The 11,393-nt window shown below is 40.7% G+C and overlaps 1 protein-coding gene across 1 annotated transcript in view; it reads right to left on the reverse strand.

The window, feature by feature from the left end:
* INTS13 (integrator complex subunit 13) overlaps positions 1–10,709 on the reverse strand; it is a 30,877-nt gene extending 20,168 nt beyond the window's left edge. The window contains exons 1-5 of the mRNA XM_065414129.1: positions 10,689–10,709; positions 7,390–7,621; positions 5,438–5,512; positions 2,366–2,568; positions 1,325–1,405 (exon numbers count right to left, since the gene is read on the reverse strand). Coding sequence (XP_065270201.1) covers positions 1,325–1,405; positions 2,366–2,568; positions 5,438–5,512; positions 7,390–7,614 — 584 coding nt within the window. The 5' untranslated portion in view covers positions 7,615–7,621; positions 10,689–10,709. The remainder of the gene's footprint in view (positions 1–1,324; positions 1,406–2,365; positions 2,569–5,437; positions 5,513–7,389; positions 7,622–10,688) is intronic.
* Between the last annotated feature and the right edge of the window lie 684 nt (positions 10,710–11,393).

An 11,393-nucleotide genomic window follows, 5' to 3' on the forward strand; every position in this document is an offset into this window, starting at 1 on the left:
CCTTTACATAGCATTTAAATAAAAACCTTATTTCCTGGGACCCATAGTACCATTTTAACATTTATGAAATTGTAAAAATGCGAACGGTAAAATGAAAGTTAGATGTAATGTGGTGGATTATATTAACAAAGGGGGGAGGGATAGCTCAGTGGTTTGAGCATTGGCCTGCTAAACTCAGGGTTGTGAGTTCAATCCTTGAGGGGGCCATTTAGGGAACTGGGGTAAAAATCTGTCTGGGGATTGGTCCTGCTTTGAGCAGGGGGTTGGACTAGATGACCTCCTGAGGTCCCTTCCAACCCTGACATTCTATGATCTATGAACATGTATTTGTATTGTGAAAATGCCTACAGCCAACCAGGATAGGGCCCCATGTACAATGTAATAGACAGTTCCTGCCCTCAAGAGCTCATAATCTAAATAGACAAGATAGACAGAAGATGGGAAAAGGGATTTAACATAACATTCCTTTTTTTTCCTTCTTCAGTATTTTGTTTCTCAAGTTTCAACAGAGATACCAGGCCAAAAAAAACAAAACAACCTATTTGAAAACTAAAAGCAATTTCCAAGCACAGAAGCTTTTAGTAACTGGCATGTAAAACTAATTCAGTGCTACCACCAATATGCATTGCTCAAAGCATTAATCACCAGCAGTATCAGGTATTCTTCAAATAAATGATTAGTTACAGAGATGTTTTCCACAGCTGGGCTAAATTATCTTCTTTACTCTTCTCTTTTATACCTCCCTGCTTTAAGAGATACCAATCTAAAGAAGCACAGTCTTGTGCAGGGCTATGGTACAGGAAAACATAATGGCTACAACTCAAGACCTCAGACTACAGGGTTGTGTTTTAGTATCTTCCTCATCTAGTTTCCCCTCTCTGTTAAGCTTATCTTGAGGGGCCATTTGGATGTTCTCAATAAACAGCATCATATAGATCAGTGGTAGGCAACCTGCGGCCCATCAGGGTAATCTGATTGCGGGACGCGTTGATCCCCCATCTCCCAGTGGCCGCGGTTCTCTGTTCCCGGCCAATGGGAGCTGCGGAAAGTGGTGGGCCGCAGGGACATGCTGGCTGCCGCTTCCCACAGCTCCCATTGGCCGGGAACAGAGAACCACAGCCACTGGGAGCTGCGGGGGGCCGTGCCTGCGGATGGTCAACGTCAGCAATATGTCTCACGGCCCGCAATCAGATTACCCTGATGGGCTGCATGCGGCCCGTGGGCCAGTTGCCCACCACCGATACAGATCAATATTTCGTAAAAGGCACATCAAAGTTGGCATATGCGAGATAAGAAAAACTGTGCTTGCAGATTGAACACTCACTGATCTGAATTAGCTGCAAGCTTGTTATGCTCATGAATAGTTTCCTGGACACAGTCTTCAAGCATTCGAACATGGCTGTCACTAAAAGAAGAGGGGGAAAAAATTACCTTAGAAAAAGAGAAAAAATTAACCCAAATACTTTAGTAAATGGCTTATTACTTTTACAGGTCAAGAGGATTTTGAAAAACTTTTGTGGCTATATTTGTTTCACTAACATATTGCTCTTACTGTTTTGGCATGTAGATGCAGCACAAATAATAGCAAATGTCTGTTTAAAAATTCTTCAACAAAAGTATAAATAAGTTTTCTTTTGTAATATTTTAAAAAGTCAAAGTATAATTTTAATTAAATATACACAACCTTATCTTTTTCCTAGATGCATGTACAATTGAACAAAATTTCAAATCTTATACACTAAGCCCCAATCTGCAACTTTTTATGCGTCTGTGGACTGCTCTGCCTGTGAGCAAGAGGCACAGGATAGGTCAAAGGACTTGTCTACTCTTGAAAATTAATTTGGATTAAAATATGTTGTGAATTTCAAGCACACTAGCTATTCAGGACTGTACAGACACCCCTCCCTCCTTCCTTATTCATGAATAAGAGTACCTTCTTCCAATTTAGTTTAATACACTCTGATTCCTGAATAGCTCCATGTTCTGTATCAAAATTACTAACCCGTCATAAACCATTAATCCCAACAGAACTACGCTACTATACTCCTTAGCCCACCAAAACTCTTTAACCAACTCTCTCCTGGAAACTCTCTACCATTAATGCTCACTTATGTAAAACAAGGAGCTGTTATCTTGAGTGCCTCAGCTGACCTTTCCTGGTAGAGTACATTAGGAGAGAACTTGTCTGTAAAGTACTGGTAGCCAAAAACTAACTATTAAAAGGCATTATATGTCAAAATAAAAATACTGAACTACATAAAGAAAAAAAAAATAAGAATCAGAAGACAAAGGATCTAGCCTATTTATAAAACCATTAATTTCCAAAAAAAAAATAAAAATAAAAATTGTATAATCCTGTAAACACCTTTTGGCATTCGTAATGCAGATTATTCTTCCTCTGTTTCCAACACGTTCTGCATTTTCCATTAGCATGGTTCGGGCCTCATGCTGGTATTCTGTGATTTTGCAGAGTGTTTCTACTGCTGCAACCAAACCATGCAGTATGCTGCAGCATTCTGGGTCCGCACGAGGATTAGGTGGTCCGACAGCTGCTAGAGCTGCCATTAACTGGTTAAAAAGAAAAAAAAAGTTTTGTTGTGAAGTTATGATCTTCGCTATTACAGTAAAATGATCTGTTACCAGAAGTCATTAATTACAATTTATTCTACATACAAATTAACATTGTCGGGGGGGGGGGGGGGGGGAACAGTGCTCTATTTTCAATATTCAATTGATTTTGACCCATAACCAACTTGCTGGGCTAAATATTTAGCCCTAAACTCACCGTCCCCAGCAACAGCGCAGAAGTAAGGGTGGCACGATATGGTGCATTGCCACCCTTACTTCTGCACTGCCTGTGGAGCTGGGCCCCTGGCCAGCAGCCACCACTTACTTACTGAAGGGCTTTACATGTTTATATTTTGCTGTCTATAAATACACATTCATGCTTTGTTACAACACTGTGAAATTTAAGATTTAAATATTAAAACCGTGAAATTCAAGATTTTTAAAATGTTATGAGCATGAAATTTACAAAAATGGACAATGAATTTGGTAAGGCCCTAGCTAGTAGCCAAGACACAACCCCATGTTCTGAGTATCCCTAAGCCTCCAACTGCCAGAAGCTGGGACTGGACAACAGTGGATGGATCACTTGAAATTGCCCTGTTCTGTTCATTCCCTCTGCACCATCAGGCACCGGCCACTGTCAGAACTAGATGGATCACTGGCCAGACCCAGTATGGCTGTTATGTTCCTAAAGTTGCAAAACCATTTCAATTATCTTCCTTTATTACACACTTCTAGTTTTCTGAAAGCTACTTCTTTTGGGCTGAAAACATAATTTTTATTATTTCACTAATATAATTAGGACCAAAAAGAGGCTCATCTGAATTAAGATTTTTATGTAGGTCCTGACAAAGATGTTCTTGATAGTTCTTTCTTACCAAGACTATGATCATTTGCTGTTTCTGATGGTAAAATTAGACCTTTGATAGTTTACTTCAGATGTTAAAATTAGAGCAGGCCAGGAAACAGGAATTTTTTTGGCCCAAACTGGGACAAAAAAATTGAAAAACCTCAATTTTTCATGGAACTGGGAGTTTTATTTTGCTTTGGAAACCAAAATGTTCATCTCAAGGGGAACATTTTGGTGATTCCAACATGAAATATGATCCCCTAGGTCCCAGGCTCCCTGGAAGCTCTGGGACCCCCACTCTGAAGTAGCCTGCCTGGCAGGCTACCTAGAAGCCCTGGTTCCAGGGCAGCCCACTAGACAGGCTGATTTGAAGTCAGGAAGCCCTGTGAACCCCAGCCTCCCAGAGGAGGGAGGGGATAAGCTTGCAGGAAACCAGCCTGGTTTGCAGGTTTACAACCAAATTTTGACAGAATCAACATGTTTCTGCAGATCAATCAAATTATTATTTTCCAATGAAAAACTGTTCCATCAGAAAATCTCTAACCAGCTCCAGTCAAAATGCAAACGGACTATGTGATAGCACTTATTAGGCATTCTCTGCCCCAAAGCTGGAGGTGTCAACAACCTGACAACCCCCTTCTCAGACTGGGCTACCTACAAGACTTACTCCTCCAGATGCTTAAAAGGACCAGCGGGAGACACTGACCAATTGGGAGATAGCAGGCCAGTTAAGGTGAGACTGGGAAAGAGGAGTTACTTGGTGCCCTCCCAGAACCCCAGGGCCAGGTAAGGGCCTTGCTTTCAAGTGCTGCAGGTAAGTGCTTGCCTTGGCCAGAGAAATAAAAATAGACAAATTTTGAATTTGTCAACTTTTTTGAGACTGACCCTGAGCTTACGGCACAGACCTCCCTACTCCAAGCAGGTGACCACAACTTATAGACCAGTGGTTTTCAACCTTTCCAGAGTACTGTACCCCTTGCAGGAATCTGATTTATCAAGTTTCACCTCACTTAAAAACTACTTGCTTAAAAAATCAGACATAAAAATACAAAAAAGTGTCACAGCACACTGCTACTGAAAAATTGCTTACATTGTCATTTTTACCATAGAATGATAAAATAAATCAATTGGAATATAATATTGTACTTACATTTCAATGTACAGTATATAAAGCAGTATAAACAAGTCACTGTCTGTATGAAATTATAGTTTGTACTGACTTCACTAGTACTTTTTATGTACCCTGTTGTAAAATTAGGCAAATATCTGGATGATTTGATACCCCCTGAAAGACTTCTAAGTACCCCCAGGGGTATATGTACCCCTGGTTGAGAACCACTGTTCTAGACTAATGCAGGGAGTGCTTACAATACTATCCCTGGCCCTGCAAGAGGTACTACAGAGAAGTCAAACCTGTGATGGAGTACCTTTTAATTTTGTCTTTAAATTACTACCTTTTTTCCCCTTTGTATTCCCACTGTGTTTTAGTGAATTTCTTTACAAGATTATTTTGGAACTTTTTGCAATAAAGAGAATTTTACAGCTCTTGCCTATTTTCCTTTGTTATAGTTACATTATTGTGATTTTAAAGGATGAATAATGAATTTTTATTTGGTGTTTCTTTTAAGTGAGTTTAAAAGAGGAGCTAGTTTCATCTAGATTTGTAAGAATACGCAAATAAAATTAAAATTGACACAAGAAAGCTAAAAGTTGTTGTCTCTATTTAAACCATTATCTTAAGATGAAAAGAAACTGAACTGCACACACACAAAACCTTATTCTGTGAGAAACATACAATCTTGCTAAATCCAGAATTCTCCTTCAAACAAATGAATCAATTTAACACTTTCCAATTATTATTCTCAGACAAAATATACAAGACAAAAAACTAAAAACATTGATATGTCATACCATGATAAAATGCTGCCTACTGAATATACTAAGAAAGCATATTCTTTCACTATAATTAATTTAAACTAGCCTCACAAAATAAATAGAGGTATCAAGTACTAATCATACCTCCTGCAAGTTTTGGTCTTCTTGGGTCCAGGAATTTAAGATATGAGCCCCGGAATCACTTACAATGAAATTCACCTAAAAGGTTACAAAGCAAATTTTAAGGTCACAGTAATGTATTCTTTCTTCTTATACGATAATTCTCACATGCCCATAAATAGAGCCTTGCATGGATACAAAATTTTTATCTACAGCCAATCCGCAAAAATGGTCTGCGGATAACTGCATCCGCGGATATAATGTGGAAATCCGCGGCTTAGCAGGGCTCTACTAGCAGCTCCATGGGTCACCATGCACCAGTGACACAGGCCTGTGCCAAGCCCCCAATCGCCCCCTCACTTCTCCCCAGAGATCTCCTGCCCCGCCTCCCACTCTGCCCTCGCTGCACCTCCTTCCCCAACTCCGGACAGAGAGGCTACAATCCTGGGCCCTCGTGTGCGGTGCCGCCCTCCCAGTAGGGGGCTCAGACATCGCTACGCAGCCACGTCAGCTCTAACAAATGCAGACCTGGCCAGGACAGACGGGGCAACAATTACTCTCCTCACAGCACCCGTCGTTGCTGCCTGCTGGTTTAAAGTACAACGACACCTCTTTCAAAATGGCACTTGGCTCACTGCGCAGGAGCATATGGTCATGCTCCCTTTTGGGAGTTGTACTTTAAGCAAGTCTAAGCAAGCCAGGCACTACAACCACCAGAATGCTCAGCGGGCTATTGCGACATATCGCAGCCCCCTGCTGCAGGATTCAAAGAGCTGAGCGGGAGCCTGAGGGCTGGGTGACAGCGGCTCCATTTGGAAGAGTGTGTGCTGCAGTCAGAGCTCCATTCCCACCTCCTCCCCCCCATACCTGCTGTTGGGGCCAGAGCGTCTGCCTTGCCCCCATCCCATCTGTTACAGCGTCACCCTGATTTCTGTGGGGAGATCGCTAGAGCCCTGCATCCAAGCCATGAGCTGCCAAAAATGGTCCACGGATATAAAGTGCATATCCACGGATTTGCAGGGCTCTACCTATAAAAGGCCAGAGTGCCGGAGTATTATCTTTATAGGTCACTCAAACCTCATGTTATTTTTACATCAAACTAACTTATGCCCACAGGTTATAACAACTGTGCTAAATCCCTTTAAATCCCCGCCCGAGCCCAGCTGCCAGAGCTCTGGTGGTGATTTAAAGGGCCCAGGGCTCCCCGCAGCAGCTGGAGCACTGGGCCCTTTAAATCACCACCGGGGAAGCCGGTCCAGTCCAGCACGAGCCGGTACGCCGCACTGGACCCGATATAATGCGTTATATCGGGGTAGAGGTGTACCAATCAATCCTGCATACAAACAAATAGACCAAGAGGGCAGTACATTTTACTGTCATTTCAGCAACAGAGTCAGATATGCCTTGCTTTTACCGTTATCCCATTAAGTACCACTCCATACTAACTTGGAGGCATCTGTGACTAATTATGTGAATGATTAAATAAAAGAGGAAAGTGAGTTTCTCCTCTAAGATGACATACCAAGTATTTTATGTTTCTTATTTTTTCCATCAAATTTTACAAAAGTTATATCCAAGTCTGTGTAGCGTTAAAAGCTGGATTACGTAAAACCCGAGATCAAAAGAAATGATTTAATGTTTAAATGTATGTCAAATAATAATTATTAATATTATTATAGTTGGTATAGATTTAAAAAAACTCACCCACAGGGTTTGCAACCAAAGCAATGAGATAGAGCAGATAACCAGAAAGTGAAAATGCTCATAAACTAAAATAAAACTATTTTCATTGTTCAACTGAGTGAAAAGGGTAATGCAACAGCTTAAACGGTGAAAAATTCAATTTTTAAAGGTTCCACTGTTTTTAATCTAAGACACCTGCTTTTCTATCTGAGAGCATCCAAAAATAATTTTAAAAGAGCACCCATTAAAATGAGATAATCTCTACAATAAGCAGTACTCTTAGAAGCACTTACCAGTTTTTTGAAAGGAAAAATATCATACATTATTCTACAGTATTCCATAGATGATTCCACCGAGCAGGTCCACAGTGATTTTGATATGGGTGCCAGGGGTATGATTCCTTGGGTCCGATTCTTTACTAACATGTCAAACTCAACATGTTGTCTACATGATTCTGCCATATATGGGCAGTGATCCACAACAAAAACAGTTTTATGGGACTCCGAGAAAATTTTCATTTTCCTCCTGAAATGAATAAATCCTGAAATTAGACAAAAAACTTACAAAGCAACAAGAAAAGACCACTATATGAACTTTAAGTCTCTGAAGATGTTTAGTGTTATTTTATTTAAATTTGTACTACAAACATTAACTTTATTAGAGAGCTGCTCTTGGTAAGATTTTAATTAAATATGCACAAATATTTCCACCATAAATACATATTTTCATTGTTTGTTTGCCTTACTTATGGTTGGTATTTAAAAAGAAAATCCTTCTGAACTAAAAACTAGTAATGCACAATCCCTGCCCAGGAAGAAGCTACTTTCCCCAGAAAGGGAAGAAAACTGAAGTGAATGTGATAGAGAAAGCATATAATAAATAGGTATTACTTTTTTGCAGTTCATCCTCACATAAGGATTAAAAATGAAATTAGTAAGCAGTCATGTTTTTTGCTTTTATTTTTAAAAATATACCTTAAAATATTATTTCTCAAAATAACGAATTACAGAGCAGTAAGCAATTTTTCAGCAGCCAAAGTAGTTCATTGCAGTGACCTGAAGAAGAGCTCTGTGTAGCTTGAAAGTTTGTCTCTCTTTCACCAACAGAAGTTGGTCAAATAAAAGATATGATCTTTCCCACCTTGTCTCTCTAAAGTAGTTCATGATATTTGTAGGAGCAGCGCTCAGCACACATAGCAAACCAAATTCAGTCAACCAAATTTAGCTTTCTCAATACATGATTTTCACACCAGAAATTATGCTAACTTGTGCTAGCTATTTCAACTTTTAAAAAACCACTCATCTGTATGGTCTTTTGTTTTTTGTTTTTGTTTTTTTTTAAACCACTTATAGTAAGTAATCTTGGGTGGTGGTACTTAAGACAAACAGTTTTTAAGAGCAAAGAAACTTTTCTTTTACAGTTTGTTAGTTTGTGCATTTGACAGCATTTTGAGGATTGTCAGTTTCTCTTCCACCTCTGCAGACAGAGATTTCCTTTTTGTTCGTATGGATCTTTCACACAGCAATAGGAAAGAAAAGCATTTTAAAGAATAGGAAAATGCGATTGCAAAGTTAAAAATTGTCATGGAAACTTGGGGGCACAAATCTATTACCTGAAACTATTTTAAACTCATTATTTGAAATTAGAGATTAAGTTACCTGTGTCCTTTCAAAATTGTCATGCATCAAAATGTTATTTCCCTGTTCAACATGGAGAACTATTTAAACAAAACATTGCTATCAGAAACCCTACTGTAGTCTCCCCAACATCAGCATCAGGATTTTTGGACAGTTTCTAAACACAGCTAAGACACCATTTGTAACCAGGTTGAATGTGGATGCAAACAGTATTATAGCTGTGCTTCCAAACAAATTTCAAACATTAAAAGGAACACAATTGTCTAAAGTTGCTATTCTATAAGTAAACCAAAGAATTCAGTCCCCAGACTATGACCTATTTAAGACTACCAAGCTTTTGTATCTGTCCTTACATACAGTTATGTTTTTCAGAATCTCCTATTATGAACCATTCCAAATGAGTTAAAAGTATTCTTGATCGATGCTGACCAGACAGGAGAAGAGGTCTTTTAAAAACTGACAAAACTCTAAATTCAACTGTACAGTCCCCTGTGATTTTACTACCACAGTTCTCACACCATTTGGATGTGACATAATCTCCTTCACAAACACAGATTTAAGGTAGAAATCAAGATGTTCAACTTTTAAGTGCCAGAAGAGAATGAACTCAAGATTATGTTCTACCAACCATGTTTCTTCATATTCTGGGCTCAACCTATGATCTCTGTATTTGGGAGTAAGTCATGCCAGTTAAGTAATGGAAAGGTTTCACAGACTCTGAATCATTTTTAAGTTTTCTCTTCAGAATTAAGCCAATGTTAAAGACCTGGTGAAATGCCATGATATGCTCAGTGTTGAAGATGGCATTTTTCAGAACCATCCATGCTGTCAATGTTCTGTTTTTCCACTAGAATTTTGTTGCTGTTGTTGTTGTAGTTCAACAGCGCATTTGAGCTTGAAGATCTAAAAGAAACTCACTTTCTGCATTTTTTAGAATGAGCACAAATCATTCTACTTAAAATAAAATGTAAACATTGTTTTAACTACTGACAATCTGTTTTTATAACTTCAGTCCACTGAATCACTTATTTCTTACCATTTTCTTCAACTCTAGGTACACTAAGTCAGAAAAATTCATACCCTGATGTTTGGTGGCAGTTTAATAATCACCATTCATTATGCGCAGCACTGACCTGCAGAATTCAAATATACTACGCTTACAATGAAAAACAAGCAACCACTTAGTGAATTCAGCACTTATGACTTAAAAATATGAACTAGCCAATGTTATATAGAACAAAGTTATCAGATGCATTCCCCACCTTACAGAAATTTTTGTATTTCAGCAAACCAAGCCTCACTAACACTTAGCAAATCCCTATCCAATTTACAATGGCTGGTCCCACACACTATCCATGTCACACTCCAAATATTCCTTCCAATCCTATTCCCCTCAAGCCTTCTAAATTTTAGAGCTTTCCTGTTACACCCATTAGGAACACTGATGTTCTTATTGTATGCCTTTTTAGTAAGCAGTCATGTTTTTTGCTTTTATTTTTAAAAATATACCTTAAAATATTATTTCTCAAAATAACGAATTACAGAGCAGTAAGCAATTTTTCAGCAGCCAAAGAAGTTCATTGCAGTGACCTGAAGAAGAGCTCTGTGTAGCTTGAAAGTTTGTCTCTCGTTCACCAACAGAAGTTGGTCAAATAAAAGATATGACACGCTTTTGAGCTTACCTAGAGCTCTTCTTGCCAGACCTAAAGTTTGAAGCTTGTCTTGCTCACCAACAGAAATCAGTCCCATAAAAGATATTATCTCAGCCACCGTGTCTCTCATATCCTGGGACCAACACGACTATATCACCACTGCAAACAAAGTTTGAATGACAATGCAGTTTAAAAAAAAAATAATAATAATAAAGGAACCAAGCAACCCACACACACGCTGGGTTTGTTTCCCCCTGGAAATAAACAAGCATGTTTTTTGGCCTAGTGTGGACAGGGTCATACCGTGCTCCACCTTCACGTGAGGTTTTCTTCTTTCAGCCTCTAAAGGCTTATTGACACGAGCGAGCTCGGTAGATGATCTCAGCAACAGGCGCAGCTGTCCGGTTGTTAAGAACAGGTTAAATACGAGCACAGACAGACCGTAACCTCTTCCAGCGCCGTGCGAAGACGACTTGGGCCCAGCATTAGTGGAGGGAGCCGGAAGAGCCAGTGGCAGAGCCGGGAACAGAACCCAGGAGTCCCACTTCCTGGGAGACACACACAGGGCGCGAGGGAAGGGGGGGGGGTGTTCTTACTTTTGCCTGATCCTCTGCCGGAGAAGCGCCGCCTGGGGCGGCCTCTGCCCTCCCAGGGAGCGCGCAGGCGCACTTGGGCTTTACACCGGGACGAGAGGGCGGCGCGGCGGCCTGGTTCCCTCCATCCCCCTCCTGCCGCCGCTGCCCCACAGCCCGCCCCTAACGCTGGGCCGCGCTTCGGCCCCGGCACCCGCGGGGAGCAGCCGGGCTCCCCGCTCCGCTCACCCCTCAGGCTCCGATACCCGGAAGCTGCCGCTTAAGCCAGTAGCCCAGGAGCCCGTCGCCGCTGCCCCGGGCCTGGCCACAGCGATCCCCCCCCACCTGGGTCATTCACTCCCCATGCCCGTGCCTGGCTACCGTAACCACAGTGATATCGCGAGACTCGGACACCACACACCCACCGTCCGTAGAG

The sequence above is a fragment of the Emys orbicularis genome, chromosome 1 (assembly GCF_028017835.1).
Source record: "Emys orbicularis isolate rEmyOrb1 chromosome 1, rEmyOrb1.hap1, whole genome shotgun sequence".
In the NCBI taxonomy this organism is placed as follows: Eukaryota; Metazoa; Chordata; order Testudines; family Emydidae; genus Emys; species Emys orbicularis.